Raw genomic sequence first — 19,651 nt, 5'->3', positions numbered from 1 at the left:
CCTTTAACGCATGCGACAGCACCATAACGTATGGTACAATGCAAATCAGAAAAAGAGGAGGAGTTAGGGGCGGGAGTGGGCTGGGTTCACCCTTTTGCAAAGCCCTACTGCACAGCTTTAACACAGATTTTAGCTACACCTTTTTCAGTAGCGTTAAGCCGTGCGATAGGTCACGTTAAGGCTTGATTGCACGTTGCGATGTGTTCTCAAATGCTGGTTTGAGAGATAGAGTAATATACTAGCCATAAGGCCCTCACACTAGATTTATTTATTTATTTATTTATTTTGTATACCGACATTCGATCGAGATATCACATCGGTTTCCAGATAACAGGTTGAATAGGGCGAGAACTGCCCTATTTTACATTGTAACAAGATAACAATTAATTAAACATTTAATATAAGAAACATTGCAACAGCTGAATATAATTAAATGTGGGTATAGAGAAATGGCAAATAGCCTATATACAATATGTACAAAATAGATAGGTATTTATATCTCTATGGGAGGCCCACCTAGTAACTAGAGGTGAGGTTTTGGTGTTGGTGTTAAGAGCCACTCTGACATTCAAAGTGAGACATACAAACAGAACAATGCTCTCTTGTGAAGATGACCTTCGGAGTGAGGAGAGATGTGTGCAATGTTCTCTCAACCTAGCTTGATGTTACCCAAGTAGAGAGTCCATCAAGCTAGGTTGAGAGAACATTGCACAAATCTCATCTTTGGGTGAGTTTCCTCACTCCGAAGGTCATCAAATCTTCACAAGAGAGCATTGTTCTGTTCATACATCTCACTTTGAATGTCAAAGTGGCCCCTAACCCCTACATTAATACCTAAACCTCACCTCGAGTTACTAGGTGGGCCTCCCATAGAGATATAAATATCTATCTAGTGTGCGGGCCTTATGGCTAGGTGCGCTCTCTCTCATTTCCCCCCCCCCCCCTCAGTGGCCCTGATAGTAAACATGGTCCCCCCCCAGTGGTTGTATGTAGGAAATACCATAATTCTTTTACCATAACACACCCCTTTTTCTATCACATGCGATATTTAGTGCATTTTGATAAATCTAGGCCTAAGTTAGTGCTAATTTGCATTGCTAGCGTGCTGTCTAACTTTCTTTCCCCAACTCAACCCCTCTCTGGGACCACCCAGAATTTAAATTGCTAAATTTAGCAGTTCATTTCCAGCAATGGGATGAAGTACTGGTGGTTATAATGGAGCTGAAATGAATCCAATAGTTCATCTCATATGAGACAGTAAATAAGAATGAAGATATGGTAACCACTTAGGATGATTGGTTCAAGTTAAATAAATACATTCTACTTATTTAAAATTCTTAACACAGACAGTACAGTTCTCCAGACAGTGGATCCACGCTGCAAACAGTAACCAGCTTAGGATGAAGGGAGCCAGAACAGGACAAGGCACACAACTCCACTTTAAGGAACAGAAACCAGCAGTGAAGCAGGAGAGGGGAAATGAGCGTCCCTGATGAAAGCCCTCGACACAAAACACTGTTTTCCAGAAATTAAATGACTATTTTAATCCACCACATTTGCATTTTATACAAATACACCATGATTTAATCTTAAATTATTAACAGGAAATAGTAACTTTGTCTTGCAAGACATTTTACAATATCATTTTATTTCATATGCATAACTTCTCTTTAAAAATAGCAACTCTGAGACAGGATGTGAAGGGGAACCAAAATTCTCTCTTTCACCCCCCCATAAGGGCTGGAGATTTACAAGGCGATAGGTACAGTGTGTGGGAACGGGGGTCGGTCATCGCGGCAGACAGCTGGCAGCGGCTTCGGTTCCCCTTGGCATGGTTATGAGGTTCACAGGGCAGAGCAGCAGAGGGCAGATCTGCTCGTGAGCCCTCAGGACCTCGCTCAGGTGCTTCACTTCCTCCGTCAGCTTCCCTATCTCTTTCCTTAGGGAGGTGTTCTCTTGCTCAAGCCCCTCATATTCCTGGAAGACAAAGAATGCTAAAAGGGCTCATTCCCATGCTACGCAAACATCAGCAATCAAAAAAAAAAAAACCCAAAGAAATTCTCCATTTAGTAGAACGTAATGGATAAGATGCACGGTTTTCAAGAGTCTGGTGCAGGGTCACACATTGCTTGTGACCGATGTAGTCACAGATACTGGCATTAGTGAATGTACAGTGTGAGATGCGCTCATTATATATCTTATGTCACAGGTATCACCACATGAAAAGTTACGGAACCTGTGACCAACAAGCAGAAGGTCCATGTGACAGAAACAGATTTAGCTTTTTTTTTTTTAATTTTATTTAGATTTTTATATTCCACTTTTCACACTTTTTTCAGCACTTCAAAGCGGATTACATTCAGGTACTGTAGACTCGAGTAACATAATTAATGGTTGTTTATCCCAGCATATTCAGTTCCACAAAAAATCCAGACACAGGGGATAGAGAAAGACCACCAAGGCCATCCAAGTCTGATCTCTCTCTTTTCCTTTCTTACTGCAGCATCAGAAAATTGAGCGCTGGCTGTACCAGGATTCTCACGGTTTGGCTCAGGAAGTGTAAGCCTGGTCTTGTGCCTGCTACCGGCACTGGGAGGCTGCTACGTGCTCTTCCCCTGCACCCCCCCCCCCCCCCCCCCAAAAAAACCCCCAAAAAAACCCCCTAACCCTCATGTTTGTGAAAACATAATCCAGTTGACTAGGGTGGAGGAACAGTCTGTCTTACCATCACCATACAGAGGTTTGACTGCAAGGATAATAAGATAAGCAGAAAATTAAAAAAGTAAACCTGCATCTAGCAGTGGTTTAAACCGTGAGGAAGACGCACTGCCTATCTTATTATAAAGTATTTAGGAATTTGGGGGTCAACTATCAACTGATTTATCCACTAAAAATCAAGAGGTCAATATTCAAAGCTATTTAGATGACTAACTCACAAGTTAAGTATAAATAACAATAACTGGGTAAATTACAGGTATTATCCATACATGAGTAATCATAGAATATATACCTGTTTGTGAACAATATTCATTACTTTTATTTCAAAAAAACATTTCCTTTATAAAAACATTGACATTACATATTTAATTATCACTCATACCTCATTCATTCAAACAAAAACAATACAATCAATAATACATTTAATAATACATCTTTCTAGAAGGGAATAATTTAATCAATTTAATTAAAATAAAGCTGCTATTTAATGTATGTTTTAAAGATGTATTATTGATTGTATTGTTTTTGTTTGAATGAATGAGGTATGAGTGATAATTAAATATGTAATGTCAATGTTTTTATAAAGGAAATGTTTTTTTGAAATAAAAGTAATGAATATTGTTCACAAACAGGTATATATTCTAAGATTACTCATGATAACTCACAAGTTAGCCATCTAATTTGCTGGCTGCTGCTCAGCTTCCCATGCTCCTGGCACCCGATAAACATAATTAATAATAAAAGTTCTCCAATACATGAGCCTCACTCTTGATATCCAATCTAAAATATGCTCCCCCCAAGCCCACCTCCCTACCTGCACCCAATTCCAAACGTTGTAAATCCCTCACTGTCCCCCCCTCCCCCGACCCTCACCTCCATCCCCCCAAATGCCCAAACTCAATCCCAATGACTCACAATTCCCTCCTGCTGGCTCAGCCTCCATCACTGCTCTAACAAAAGGGAGGAAATCAGACCTCGCTCTGTGTTGTTTTTTTTTATTCAGAAGAAAGGGAGGGGGGCTCAGGGGGAATATTTTATTTTTGTGTCGGGTGCTGGGAGAGAGGATGGACAAGCCCAGGCAGGTTTTCAAAGGAGTTCATCGATTAATGCTAATGTTTTACGCTAACTGGGTAAAAGCCTGATTTCACCACCGCTTTTCTCTCGTTCCGTGTCTATGGGGGGAAAAAAAAAAAAAAGGCTTAGGAAATGAGGCCCGAAGTTTGCTAAACCTAACTGGTGAAATTTTGACTGGTTAGATTTAGCTTGAATTTTCAGCTGAAAACCTAGCTGGTTAGGGTTCAGGTGAAGATTTCCTGGCTATCTTGGGTGCGCAGTAGCTGTCTGGAAAGGGACCCCTTTATTTTTGTATGTTCATATATATCTGTATCCCACGGCTGGCAGTGCGCCAGGCCATTGCACAGGCAGGCAACATGTCAGTCAAGCAATCTGATTAGCCACATGCCTGCAGGTGCTTTATCATTTTTTTTGTTACTCCTGAGTCCACCTCCCTTCGTACCCATCCTGCCTGGTCTGGGCAGAATATATCCAGGCGTGGCTATATCCTAGTCAAGATTCTCACTGCATTGCACCTCTGGGACAGCAATAATATCCAGGTCAGCCTCTGACACTGGAGCTCACAGGGCTGGGATTTTGATGCCCAATTTATGAGCTTTCATGCACGGGACCTTCCAAATTGTGTTTTTTCCTACTTGGATCCCCTTCTGTATCCTCCCACCTGCCTTCCTTACCTCCTCCTGCACCGCAGCATAGCAAGTGTGACCCCAGTCAGATTCTGCACGCAACCTGTGATGTACTCGTGTATTTCTCTCTATACAGAACTCCGCCTGTTTCACCAGGATCAGTCATAACCTACACATATAGGCTAATTCAGACAGGTTTCACTCACTCAATAGCAATGATTGACTGGGTTGCTAAACCACCGGGGGACCAAGCACAAGAGAGAACAGTGTTCCTGCTGGGACTTGGTTAGAGAGTGTCATTAACTTGGCAAACCATGGGCTGGAGTCAGGAGCCTGGGCTTCTGCACTACCAGCCCCAGTAAAGGAGCACGTAGCATATTCAGTGCATGCTCAAAAGGGGCCGATGCAATATTTATGCGCAGAAAGCGGGCGCTGAATAGTTAGCTTGCACACCCCTAGCGTCTCCTTGACAATGGGAGCCTGAGAGTGTCGGTTGTTCGCCAGTTAGGAAAATGGACGCCAAATTTATTGGCGGTTTTCCCAAACAGGGCACAGCCAGGGGTTCAGGAAATGGACGCTTGTCCATTGAGCGTCTGTTTCCTGCACCCGACTACAGGCATTTTTTTTTTTTTTTTTTTTTTTTTTTTAATGTCAGTATTAAAGATTTTTCCCGATATTAAGTAGGAGGCATTACAGAAAAGCAGTTTTTTCTGCTTTTCTGTTCTAGTTTAAGGAGCGCTCGGCAATTTACGGTCTGCTCCGGGCAGGCTTTAATTTCTGATCGCAAAAATGTGCATCCTAGATGCACATTTTTTTTTTTTTTGCATTGGTAGCGAATAGCTAATAGCCTTATTCACATGCATTTGCATGTGATGAGCACTATTAGTTTCATGCCGCGTTGGACTCACGTTGTAGAGGCACTAATCCACTTATTGCATAAGGGGATTAGTTAGCGCCTATAGAACCCCCATCCAACTGTGGGTTATACAGTGCACTGGGCTGAGCGCACTATATTACATCGGCCCCACTGAGAGGAAACAGATAAGAGTTGCAGGGTACAGAGGGAAGAATTTCCTTCTTGTCATTGTGGACTGAGAATGTCACAGCCGAAAGAATGAGACAAAGAGGATGATGGGAACAGAAACGTGGACCATAAGGACTTTTTACCAGCCTGGCAAACAGCTGTTGAAAAGCAAACTGTATTGCAGCCTCTGTTCCAAACAAGCTAGTAAGTTCCATAAAATTCTACAGCAATTTCTAAAGCAGAAAGCCATGGGGAGCTGCAGTACATCTGCTGTTCCATTTCTCTCACACACACAAGTTTCCAAGAAAAGAGAACTAGCGCCAGATTCAAAAGTCTGCTTCCTACCCAGGACCAAGCCACTTTTTCAAGAGTTTGTGTAACTTTAAATAAACTGATTAACCCAGACTGCAGTTGCAAAAGCTTATTTAGTTGTGCAAGCAGGAGCTACCACATTAAACCAGCAAGAGAACTGAAGTGCTCAGACAGCTACAGTTCAGGTTGGCTTCAGCTACTGCCAGTGATTGTCTCCCTTTATTCACGTGGGTTTTCCATGTATGCAGACACCGGATTTTCTTCTCATCATCACTGACATGTTGTTTCTTTATTATTCTTTTTGCAGTAGTGCCACACCCATACATGATAGTCTGGGAAACAACTTATCTCCAATACCAGAAAAAGCAAGTTTGCTTACTATAAACAGTGATCTCCGTAGACAGCAGGATCAATTAGCCACATGTGAGTGACATCAGCTGGCAGCACCAAACTGACCTCTCTCTCTCTGGGGTCGATGCAATCTTTGCGGAAAGTGGGCGCTGACTTTTCAGCGCCCGTTTAACGCACGCATGGTACCCACAAAGGGGGGGGTGTGCCATGCAATATGTAAATTAGGGGGTCGCGCTAGGAAGGAGGCGCTAGGGTCGCTTGCGCAACCTTAGCGCCTCCTTGCTAAAGTGACCCCACCGTGGCTGCCAGTTATGAAGACCGCCGGTAAACTCAGCATCGGTTTTCATAATCTGCCTGTCTGCCAGTAATGAAAACGGCCGCTGAGTTTATCGGCGGCCGTTTTCATTACTGGCAGACGGCCAAGTTTACCGGCATCGGTCTGCCGCGTTATTTTATTTTTTTTACTTTAAAAAAAGTACAGAAAAGCAGTTTTTTCTGCTTTTCTGTACTTATTTTCAATGCGCTCAGCTATTAACGCCTGCTCCAGGCAGGTCTGAGCGATAAATGTGCGTCTGAGACGCACATTTATTTTTTTCACATTGGAGTGAATGAGTAATAGCCTCATTCACATGCATTTACATGGGATGAGCGCTCTCTCATTCACTCCGCGTTGGACGTGCGTTAAATAGGCGCTAATCCCTCTATTGCATTAGGGGGTGGATTAGTGCCTATTTAACCCATGTCCGACAGCGGGTTAAATAGTGCGCTTGGCTGAGCGCAATGTATTGCATCGACCCCTCTCAGCTAACAAAGCTTTTCCTCTACTGAGTATATGCAGGAATTCCCATGCAGCCTCCTCAGTTAATTTCAGAGCTAATTCTAGCTGGGCAGTCAACTCTCCAGGGAGGCTGGCAGGTATTTTTGCATGGCTAATTCATCCTGCTATCTATGGTGAACATTGCTTGCTGTAAACTAACTTCCTTTCTCTGTTGACAAGTTAGCCATGACATGTCAGAAGTCCCAAGTTGAGGGTTGCAGCAAAGTGTTTACTGAATAAGCCTACTGGGTGAACAGGCTACACAAAAACTGCTTGTTCAAATTTACTGTCACTCAGAGATGGTCCAGACAACAATGAGATGCAAAGGTATATACTGATGACCATGTTGCAGCTTTGCAGATGTCTTCGAGAAATATGGCTCATAGATATGACATAGCTCTACTCTGATGAGCTTTGGAATGTTGTCTGTAATTTGTAGACCTGCTAGCATATAGTAGTACGAAATGCAGTCTGCTAGCCTGCTGGACACACATGATAAAGGAGATAGAATGGCTAATGAGGTTAGCGCTGTTCAGCTTGGAGAAGAGACGGCTGAGGTCTATAAAATCATGAAAGGACTAGAATGGATAAATGTGAATCGGTTGCTTAAACTTTCAAATAATACAAGGGACTAGGGGGCACTCCATGAAGTTAGCAAGTAGCATATTTACATCAAATCAGGGAAAATTCTCACATACTCAATGCACAATTAAGCTCTGGAATTTGTTGCCAGAGGATGTGGTTAGGGTACGTAGCTAGGTTTAAAAAAAAAAAAAAAGTTTGGACAAGTTCTTCAAGGAGAAGTCCATAAACTGCTATTAGTCAAACCACTGTTTAGTACCAGCATTAGTAGCATGGGAGCTATTTCATATTTGGGTACTTGCCAGGTACTTGTATTCTGGATTGACCACTATTGGAAACAGGATGCTGGGCTTGATGGACCCTCAGTCTGACCCAGTTTGGCAACTTATTTTCTTATGTTTGGCCACTGCTATGCCAAGGCTGTTAGGATTGTAAGAGAAAAGGTTGCAAAGCCTGGTAGTGTGGCCAAGTTGTTTTGGAGTAAGCAGGGCTGGAGGAACCACTAGGTGAGCTAGGCCTGTGCCTAGGGCGCCGAGACTTAGGGGGCGCCACGGCAGGCAGCAGAATTTTGAAAGGGCAAAAAGTGCCCTTTCAAAATTCTGCCAGCCTCCTACTCACCCTGCCTCCTCCCCTAGTGCCACCCTCCCGACGCGCCCACCACCACCTCCCGGTGGTCCAACAGAGGGCCTGGGAGTGATCTGCCGCTCCTGGGGCCTCAGTTGCCACTAAGCAAAATGGCACCAGTGGCCTTCAGCCCCTACCACGTGACAGATTGCTCCCAGGCCCTCCGCTGGACCACCAGGGGGGGGCTGGCTGTGTGTGTGCATGTGATGTATATGTGAGAAAGGAATGGTGCTTCTGTGTGTGTGCATGTGATGTATATGTGAGAAAGGAATGGTGCTTCTGTGTGTGTGCATGTGATGTATATGTGAGAAAGGAATGGTGCTTCTGTGTGTGTGCATGTGATGTATATGTGAGAAAGGAATGGTGCTTCTGTGTGTCTGCATGTGATGTATATGTGAGAAAGGAATGGTGCTTCTGTGTGTGTGTATGTGATGTATATGTGAGAAAGGAATGGTGCTTCTGTGTGTGTGCATGTGATGTATATGTGAGAAAGGAATGGTGCTTCTGTGTGTGTGCATGTGATGTATATGTGAGAAAGGAATGGTGCTTCTGTGTGTGTGCATGTGATGTATATGTGAGAAAGGAATGGTGCTTCTGTGTGTGTGTATGTGATGTATATGTGAGAAAGGAATGGTGCTTCTGTGTGTGTGCATGTGATGTATATGTGAGAAAGGAATGGTGCTTCTGTGTGTGTGCATGTGATGTATATGTGAGAAAGGAATGGTGCTTCTGTGTGTGTGCATGTGATGTATATGTGAGAAAGGAATGGTGCTTCTGTGTGTGTGTATGTGATGTATATGTGAGAAGGAATGGTGCTTCTGTGTGTGTGTATGTGATGTATATGTGAGAAAGGAATGGTGCTTCTGTGTGTGTGTATGTGATGTATATGTGAGAAAGGAATGGTGCTTCTGTGTGTCTGCATGTGATGTATATGTGAGAAAGGAATGGTGCTTCTGTGTGTGTGTATGTGATGTATATGTGAGAAAGGAATGGTGCTTCTGTGTGTGTGTATGTGATGTATATGTGAGAAAGGAATGGTGCTTCTGTGTGTCTGCATGTGATGTATATGTGAGAAAGGAATGGTGCTTCTGTGTGTGTGCATGTGATGTATATGTGAGAAAGGAATGGTGCTTCTGTGTGTGTGTATGTGATGTATATGTGAGAAAGGAATGGTGCTTCTGTGTGTCTGCATGTGATGTATATGTGAGAAAGGAATGGTGCTTCTGTGTGTGTATGTGATGTATATGTGAGAAAGGAATGGTGCTTGTGTGTGTGTATGTGATGTATATGTGAGAAAGGAATGGTGCTTCTGTGTGTGTGTGTATGTGATGTATATGTGAGAAAGGAATGGTGCTTCTGTGTGTGTGTATGTGATGTATATGTGAGAAAGGAATGGTGCTTCTGTGTGTGTGTATGTGGTATGTATGCGAGAACGGAATCTACCAGTTTAAACAAATGAAATGTGATAATACATATACCTCAACTTTTGTGCTGGTAGCACAACATTTGAAAAGTTGGATGAAAGATGAAATTACTGAATTTTAAGTATCCCTCTTCTGGAAAATAAGATTTAACAGAGTGGGTAGAGACAAATACTAAAGCAAAAAAAATTAAAGTATTTAAAATGTTCATCTCAGCAAAATCACAAATTTAAGATACTGATGCCAGGTGGGTTTTTTGTTTTTTTTTTTAAGCATAATTTAAGCAGGAAGACGAGAATAGTTCCAATCTGAAACGGTTTTGCTTTTTTTTTTTTTTTTTCAAGCCTTTACAAAATGTATATTTTTAAATGACAGACTTGAATCTTCCCATTTAAAAGGGAAGTTGACTAAGGATGTCTTTCTGTTCCATATCTCCTACATGAATAATCATACGACTGATAGTTTGAAGAAAGACTCTTGCTTTACTGCTGAAAGTGTAAAACAAGAGAAGCTGTACGGTGTGGGTGGCTGTCCCTTGGGAGGACAGAACCTGAAGGAAGGGTGTCATTTCGCCTTCTGATAGGAAAGTGGTTTTCTTATATAACAGTTGGGAGCATCACTTTCACTTTTAGTAAAAGTGAAAAATGCAAGTCTGAAAGCAAGGTGCTTCTGTATGTGTGAGTCAGGGAGGGTGCTTGTGTGTAAGTAAGAGGGCGAGAGCATTGTGATTGACAGAGACTGATGAGAGAGAGAGAGAGTTTGGTAAAGCTTTCAAAATGTGCATGAGTCTAATTATTGGATATTCTATTCATCAGCTGTTTTGAAATTATTTTATTTGTATGATTTTATAATTATGATTAACAATTTATATATCTTGATTTTATTGATTTGTTTCACGAGGGATGGTGAAATTTTTGTTTTTCTATTATTACACTGTATAGAGTCTGGCATAATGCATTTTACAGTTCAGTTTTTGTCTGCACATTTCTATTTATACTTTATGCGGCTTTATTCTGTATTTGGTGAGGGTCTGTCTCTTCTGTGTGTGTGTGTGACCATGATGAGAGATTCTGCTAGCATATAGTGTCTGTATAGGGATCTATAGCAATCGGGTTTGTTTTGTTTCCTCAGTAGGGGGTGTATTGGTATTCTAGGACCCAGTGTAATATTTACCCTTGCTTTTTCACAGGTAGGGTTATTGTTGTTTGAGTCCTTGGTGTTATTACTGTTACGTTATGATGGGATTGCAGTATAGATTTTGAGTGTCTTTTTTGCGGGGTTTTGTGTTAGTTCAGAATGTGCCTGGCAGTGGAAGGTGTTTGTGCTGCTGTTACTGTGAGGTGACACCAGAATTTGAAAATATCTTTTAGTATGATGAGCTGTAAGGGAAACATCCAAGCTCCATTGATTGTGCATCCACTGAAATTCCCCCAGAGTTAGAGAACTGGAGGTGCAGGATTTATATTGACATTCTGTCCCTTCCTATATATTCCAGACTTCACTCTCATAGCCATATAGAATTAGTTGAATGAGGCTATCAAATAATTTTTATAGTGTGAAATTGGCCAGCTTTTTAAAAATTACGTAGAAGACCCTTTGGACTTTTTTTTATTAACACTTTTTTTTATAACCAATTTTAAAGCAGGATCCATGCTATAGAGGTGGGTGTGATGAAGAAATGTCATTTTGGCTCCCCACCCCCAACAATTCTTCTGTCTAGAGACGCCACTGATTTTCTGTGACCTTAAGTATTCATACAAGAAGGATTAAGGGGGGATGCTGGAGAGGCACACAAATGCATTGGCCCCCGGGCGCTGGAGACCCTTGGTGCGCCACTGGGTGCGAGCCATATGGGGCCGCAAGTGGTGGCAAAGAGGAGTGGAGATTTGGCGGGCCGCAAGCAGTGCCCAACCTGCTTGTGACCCAGAAAACCACACAGTCAGTGGGTGTGATCGAGAATGAGGTAGGAGTCGGGGCAGAGACTGGGGGGGGGGCGGCACGACCCGATGGGGGGGCAAGGGTGAAGGCTCGTCTAGGGCGCCAAATCCCCTTGTACCAGCCCTGGGAGTAAGCCAAGACTCTTTTACAGTTTAAGGCAGTGGTTCTCAACCTTTTTTCGGCTGGGACACACCTGACAGATGGTTCTCACATGCGTGACACACTGAACATGTGACCATCACAGGGCTAAATGTAAACATGCACTCTGCATCCACAGGAATCCCCTCAACTCCCAGCAATGATATATCGGTTCTGGTGACATCTCAGTAAAAGCAAAAAAACAAACTCCCTTTCCTACCAGTAATTTACCATTAATGCATGTCCTATTGAGAAAACACAACAAAATAAGATTGATACAAATACCTACATGCTAGTAAAATACCTCACCTCTGTCACACAACCAGAATTAACCTTCACCAAGAACAGAAAAACCACAAATTACAAATATGGAGACAAAATGGAATGGAAAACCAAAAAAGCCACTCTGCATGCAGTGCGAACCTGGAGAAATGGAAAGAGAAATATAGCACCTAACAGACTCTCAGGATTTGCAATAATGCACACAAACTAACCCGCACAAAGTTACACCTGTATTATGGAACGCACTCAAACAGTAACAACCCTATCTAAGAACTGCAACTATTAAACCAGGCCCTAAACACCAATACATTTCCTATTGGGAAAACAGAATAAGCCAAGCTGCTATAGAGCCCCACACAGAAATAATTGTAAAGCTATACTAAAAATGTTACAAAACAGCTGCTGAACAGAATAATATCCAACAATTAAAAACTCATAAAAATGATTAACACATGTCCAAATATCAATAAAATATTTCAAAAACAGCAGACATCGCATAATACCCAATAATTAAAATGGCAGTCAAATCAAGAAAAATACATTTTAAAAGCCACCTTTACTTACCCTCTCCAGCAACTCTCCTACTCCTTTCCCTTCCAGGCCAATAGCACTCACCAGAAGCAGCAAGGGCTGCTGAAGCTCTGTCCTCACAGTCCTCTTCCTTAGCGCCCACAACCAGTCACTCACACACACACCCCCCCAATTAGACCCCACGACCAGTCTCGTTCTCTCACACCAGTCATCTTCCTGACCAGTCTCGCTCTCTCAATCACACACAAATGCTCTTGCATCCATTCACACCAGCTCTCACCCAGACACCCATTCACCCCCACACAAGCTCTCACTGCCAAACCTCTTCTTCCTTCACTGCAGGGATGGGCTCCAGTTCCACTGTAGCTTTACTCTGGTAGGCCTTCTTTTTCGCCGCCATGGGGATGGGCTCCCATGGCAGCCTTGCTTGGTCGGGTTCGGGTTTCCTCTTCGCTGCCACAGAGATGAGCTCCAGTGGCAGCCTTGCTTCATCGGAGTTAGACACTGCCATTCTTCCCAACCCCACCAGCCCTGGGCTATGTGATGCCCCTTCTTCCTGCCTTACCAGCCAGTCAAAGGCTTCCTCCCTTCTTACTACTCCCCACTGGCAGATAGAAGGGAGGAGGTTTCCCAAGGGAATTAGCCAGGCGAAAAAACCCAAAAGCAGTATTGATGCCGTGCTCAATGGGTGAAGGACTCTACAAGAGTTCTGTAAGTCTTGGTATCTTCAGCGTTTGCTAGCTTTGGGTTCATTCCCCTGTATTTTTTTTTTAATACATTTCATGTTTACTTTTCTTTGCCAGCTGAAAGAATTATAAAGATATCGCTTCTGCCCTATTTTGGGGTTGACACTTCGTTTATTCTCACAAGGAATCTCGCTGTTTAAAGGTAATGCTTTAAGTTGTCTTCCTGAGTCCATCAATACTGCTTTTGGGTTTTTTCACCTGGCTAATTCCCTTGTTGGACTAGTTTCTTTATACATTTAATTTCGGTCTATTTCCTTCTTGTAATTTCTTCCTGTTTAACCTCTTTGTTGGACTGGGCCTTTTATATATTTAACTTTATGCTGGGGATCGGTGCCTCTAGCCGACCTGCGGTAACTTCTGCCTTTTCTGGGAACTCTGTTCTAATGCCAGCATTGGGTCCGTCGCCCCCCTTCTTTTTACTTTTAACACATTGTCTTTCTCACCTTATGCCGTGGACTGCTTTCCCTTGCCGACCCGCGGCAAAAAGCGCCTGGCCCTGCCATTCTAAACCGCTTATCTCAGATGCAAGAGCCCATCTTGCGGCTTTGTCTACGAGGTAAACTCCCCTTCAGGAACTTCTCTTACCAAGGAATTCATTTTTTTTTCTGTTTGTTTTGAATCCTTTAATTTTATGTCTGTTTCTCAGCACCCATACATCTGAGTCTTGGTTTTCATATCACACACTCATAGTGTACATTCCTCGTAAGTTATTTTCATTTTTATTACTTTCTGGTATCTTTGGAGCCATCTTGTCATGCATTTGTCTTCACCTTTGATTCCTTTTTTTGTGCTGGTCAGATTGCATACGGTCATCTCCAAATTCTGTTTGCATTGAAAAGATCCGGTATTTAAGTGGTTAGAGCAGGGTTTGAGTCCCACTGTCGTGCCTTGTGACCTAGGGCAAGTCACTTTACTCTCCATTGCCTCAGGTACAAACTTAGATTGAAAGCCCTCGGGGGATAGGGAAGTGCTGAAAAAAGTGCGAAAAGTGGATATAAATAAATTAAAAAAAAAAAAAAGTTATATATCAATCACAACTTCCCACCCTCTTCCCCTCATCCTCACTTCCTTCCATCCCCCTCTTCCCTGTCCTTGCTCCCTCTTCACCCTGCGCTTTGCTTTTCCTTCCCCCCTCCCCTACCCTTGTTGGTTTACAAAATTATTTTACTTTAATATTTCATCTGCCTGCTTTGTTTTTTCAAAAGCTTCTTTCTTCTTTCCCCCCCCCCCCCCTCACCCCTTCCCCTCTGTTTTTCCCTCTTGCTCTTTTTCTTCCTCAGTATGTTGCTAAAAAGTTTACTATTTTCAAGTCTGGTGCTCGCCATCCTGCTCAATACTAGATGTTATTTATTGTTTCTGGTTTATAGATATGTGGAATGTCTGGTCCCCCTGCCGCAGCCCTGATGTGAAACATGGTTGTATCAGGGTCCTTGCTTCTACACCACGAACCATAATTCCCTTAACTAATGTGACTGTATTTACAATAAAAGTTTTGTGTCAATTTGTATTGACCAGTGATTTATGTTTGCCAAGCATTAACTATGTTGCAGTGTGGGTCTGTGTGTTACTCCGCTCTCTCTGAGAAATATACCCATGCCAGAACATAAGAAATTGCCATGCTGGGTCAGACCAAGGGTCCATCAAGCCCAGCATCCTGTTTCCAACAGAGGCCAAAACCAGGCCACAAGAACCTGGCAATTACCCAGACACTAAGAAGAACCCATGCTACTGATGCAATTAATAGCAGTGGCTATTCCCTAAGTATAATTGATTAATAGCCATTAATGGACTTCTCCTCCAAGAACTTATCCAAACCTTTTTTGAACCCAGCTACACTAACTGTACTAACCACATCCTCTGGCAACAAATTCCAGAGCTTTATTGTGCGTTGAGTGAAAAAGAATTTTCTCCAATTAGTCTTAAATGTGCTACTTGCTAACTTCATGCAGTGCCCCCTAGTCCTTCTATTATTCGAAAGTGTAAATAACCAAGTCACATCTACTCATTCAAGACCTCTCATGATCTTAAAGACCTCTATCATATCCCCCCCTCAGCCATCTCTTCTCCAAGCTGAACAGCCCTAACCTCCTCAGCCTTTCCTCATAGGGGAGCTGTTCCATCCCCTTTATTATTTTGGTTGCCCTTCTCTGTACCTTCTCCATCGCAACTACATCTTTCATGAGATACGGCGACCAGAACTGCACACAGTACTCAAGGTGCGATCTCACCATGGAGTGATACAGAGGCACTATGACATTTTCCATTCTATTAACCATGCCCTTCCTAATAATTCCTAACATTCTATTTGCTTTTTTGACTGCTGCAGCACACTGAGCCGACGATTTTAAAGTATTATCAACTATGATGTCTAGATCTTTTTCCTGGGTTGTAGCTCCTAATATGGAACCTAACATCGTGTAACTACAGCAAGGGTTATTTTTCCCTATATGCAACACCTTGCACTTGTCCACATTAAATGTCATCTGCCATTTGGATGCCCAATCTTCCAGTCTTGCAAGGTCCTCCTGTAATGTATCACAGTCTGCTTGTGATTTAACTACTCTGAAATGATAACACCTGCCATACTGGGTCAGAGCAAGGGTCCATCAAGCCCAGTATCTTGTCTCCAACAGTGGCCAATCCAAGTCACAAGTACCTGGCAAGTACCCAAACATTAAATAAATTTCAAGCTACTATTGCTTATTAATTAATAGTAGTTTATGGATTTTTCCTCTAGGAACTTAACCAAACTTTTTTTTTAAAAAGGTATTTATATTCAAAAGGTGTTTATTCAAAGGAACTGAAACAAACCTCAGTGAACCTGGAAGATGTACTAGGGCAAATTGACAAACTAAAGAGTAGTAAATTACCTGGACCAGATGGTATACATCCCAGAGTGCTGAAAGAATTGAGAAATGAAATTGCAGACCTGCTATTGGAAATTTGTAATCTATAACATCTATGGGACCTGAAGACTGGAAGGTTGTCAATGTAACAGTTTTTAAAAAGGGATCAAGGGGTAATCTAGGAAATTACAGACCAGCAAGTCTGACATCTGTGCCATGCAAAATGGTAGAAACTATCATAAAGAACAAATTTGAAGAACATATACATAAGCATAGTTTAATGGGTCAGACCTACGCCTCGAACCCAGTCTACCAGAGTTCAAAAAAAAAGTTAAAAACCTGGCTCTTCAGGCAAGCGTTCCAATCTCCAGAATTTAACTAAGCGCCTTATCCTGACTGAACTTGGGAATATTTTGTATTACAGTTAATAATATACAATTTTATCCAAAATTAAATTTCAATTTAATTTTACGTTTAATTTAACATGCTAATTGGCTTAATTTTAATTTAATTATGAAAATATTTAAGTATTTAATGTTATTGTTCAATGTTCAAGGATTGTATTATATGTTATTGTTCAATGTATTATATGTTTATTGTTCAATGTTCTTTGTAAAAAAACCCCGGTCTGACCTCCCAGACCAGGGCAATCTTTTCGTTTCATGTAAACCGGACTGATTTGTATTGTATACAGGAATTCCGGTATATAAAAATTAAAAATAAATAAATAAATTTAGCCAAGGGAAGTCATGCCTCACAAATTTACTACATTTGAGGGCCTAAATAAATCACCCACTGAAGACCTAAAAACACCGCGGCGGCAATGCCAAAGGTGACAAGATCAACCGGGCCTCCTCCACCAGTGGTCCCTGTCAGCAGCAGCAGAGAGGAGACATCAATGCCATAACAGCAAGGACCTCCCGCCCACCAAAGACCCAATAACCCTGCAGCAGCGACGCCGAAGGCACTTGTGTCATGAGGCACTTGCCCTTGGTGCATGCAAGAAGGCGCTTGCCCCTTTGTGTGTCCGAAGTGCTGATCCCATTACACCTGGCTGCAATGCCTACAATCATGGATCAGATGCCCTTCATTCAGTCAGAGCTAGGACAAGATCGGTATGGAGATCTAAGGAGCATCCCAAGAAAGAAGCAAAGAAGAAACCCAAATATGGTCCTCCCTACAATAAGTAACGACTCTTCCTGCTTAAATGTTTACTTTACTCCTAGTAAATATCCACTCACTTATCAAAAAAAAAAAAAATCCCTCTGATTAATGATCTGCTAGAGGATTTAAATCACACTATTTTTTTGCATTTCTGAAACCTAGCTGAATGACAAAGATAATGTACTCAAACCAAATTGCCAATCCTAACTACATTTCATTTTCCTAGACCTAAAGAAAAAGGTGGGGGCTTACTAATTAGTAAAAAAAAAAAAAAAAAGAGGAGCTTAAATTAGTACCCTACAAAGTAGAGATTAACCCTCCCTATGAGGTACCAATTCTAAATTTTCCACAACTACGTTTAGGACTGGTCTATTGTCCACAAAGATTGTTCACCACTGACTGGATATGGAAACACCTTAGCAAATAACTCAGATTCTACCTTCATTGTAGGAGACTAACCTACATGTAGATAAAACACCGAGAACCATAGCCTGTGAAATATTCAGAGAGACAACAGAAGCCTTGGGATGGTTACAATTTGTTTCTAAAGCCACTCAAAGTGGGACATATTCTAGACCTAATATTTGCCAATGGCAGCAACTGTTTAGTCAACACTTCTCACACTATGTTACTCTGGTCTGATCACCAATTAATAAAGACGGAAATAACCTTCTGCAAGACAACTCATAAAAGTGTAGATAATCATACTTTTGCTTTCAGGAAAAAGATAGAAAATGGAATTACTTGCAGAATCAATAAGCCCCTTGAACTAAAATCAACAATGCCTCTGTGGCTTTCAATTCCTGGGATCAGATTGTCAATGAAATAGTGGAAAACCTCAGTACTGTCCAAACTATTAAAGAAAGGAATACCTCTAAATTTAAGAAATCCTGGTACAATGATGAGTTAAGAAGCACTAAACAGCCTCACAAAATTAAAGAAAAATGGCAGAGATGCCCATTTTCTGAATCCCTAGAAAAACATAAATCCCTCCGAACAAATAAAGCAAAAAAAAGATCACTACATGAAACTGATTTACAGGGTAATATTCAATTCTAAATTGCTCTTTGATTTTGTTAAACATTTAATTAAGGACCCCTCATCCTCCATCATGAGAATCTATAACTTCTCAAAGGCCGCATGCAATGAATATGCCACAGCTTTTTCAATCTATTGATTTTGTCTAAAAACAACTCCCTATCTGTTCTCTCAAAATCACCTGAAGATACACATGGCTTGGTTAAGTGGTCCACATTCAATAGAGCAACTAATAATTTATCTTTAGCAGAAGGAATTGTGCCACATGGGTTACAGCAAGCTGTGATAAAAACCAATCCTGAAAAACAAAACCAGAAGAATAGATGACTGGGACAACTATAGGCCCATATCCACCAAACTTCATGTGGGTCCGTAATGGACATACTCCGCGGGCACTGGGGAACACAGACAAAAACCAGTAGACGCCATGGACCCGGTGTGCGGTCAATGGCCGACGGGCGCCAGGAGGTGGCGAGTCGGGAATCAACCGCAAGAATGTGCAAAACTAGAAAAGAACCTACTGTAGCGGAGGGCACCGATCACGATGACGATTAAAGAGAACTCGAAGAAAATAGAGACAAATTTTGAAAAACAATGGAACTCCACGGACCGCGAGGCAACTGCACTGCAGAAAAGAAGAGACTAAAGGGGGACCTCGCATGGACATGCGGATAGTAGCAGGCTGGACATGCTCAGTCTGCTGGCCAAAGTTTCTAGAAACTTTGACAAAATGTTTCCGTGTCTGGCTCCATCGGAGGATGTGAGGACTACCATCCTGCTTGCCCTAGGAGAAACATCCTTCAACTGAGACTTTACTCCTCTCTTTAATGGACTGTTTTAAGAGGGTTTGATGCTAATGTCATCTATGTTCATGTGCTAATCGATTTAATAGCTGCCTTTGACACAGTGGACTGTACCCTGCTATGCCATCAGCTGAGCAACACTGGGATTAACGATAATGTTCACAAATAGTTCTCCTTTCTATCTAACAGAACATTCCAAGTCAAATTGGGCAATCAAATATCTGCTACTTTCCATATTGATACAGGTATATCTCAAAGCTCAGCCCTCTTGACAACACTCTTCAACATTTATATGCACCCACTGTGCACCCACTGTGTAAACTACTTGTGGACTTGGGAATTACAGTTCTATATCCCTTTCGCCAAATAATTGGAAAATACAGGAGCCACACTTTCAACTTATATGAAAGCAATACAGCAGGAGCTATCAAAACTCAAACTAACATTTGGTTAAATAGAAACGCTTCGATAGTTAAACCACCGGCTCTAGTCCTGGGTAATTTTCAAATTATTCCCTCAAATCAAAAGTACTGGATTTAGGTATCCAGCTAGATGAGAACCTTACTATGAAAAAGCACAATCTATTAGATAAATGAGGCTTCACCAACGTGCCGCA

At 41.9% G+C, this 19,651-nt stretch overlaps 1 protein-coding gene across 5 annotated transcripts in view; it reads right to left on the bottom strand.

Moving 5' to 3' along the window:
- BATF3 (basic leucine zipper ATF-like transcription factor 3) overlaps window positions 1–19,651 on the bottom strand; it is a 61,221-nt gene that overhangs the window by 3,098 nt on the left and 38,472 nt on the right. Inside the window, exon 3 of one of the 5 annotated variants that reach the window (XM_029593235.1) lies at window positions 1,628–1,977. The exons of 2 other annotated variants lie outside the window; for them this stretch is intronic. In XM_029593235.1, the coding sequence (XP_029449095.1) occupies window positions 1,789–1,977 (189 nt within the window). In that variant the 3' untranslated portion in view covers window positions 1,628–1,788. Of the gene's footprint in view, window positions 1–1,627; window positions 1,995–19,651 lie in introns of those variants that run through there. 2 more of the 5 variants (XM_029593237.1, XM_029593238.1) reach the window with 2 other exon arrangements.

This window comes from Rhinatrema bivittatum, chromosome 3 (genome assembly GCF_901001135.1).
Source record: "Rhinatrema bivittatum chromosome 3, aRhiBiv1.1, whole genome shotgun sequence".
Classification (NCBI taxonomy): Eukaryota; Metazoa; Chordata; class Amphibia; order Gymnophiona; family Rhinatrematidae; genus Rhinatrema; species Rhinatrema bivittatum.
The sequence above is the reverse complement of the archived record's forward strand: the minus strand, read 5'-3'. Positions and strand labels throughout refer to the sequence as shown.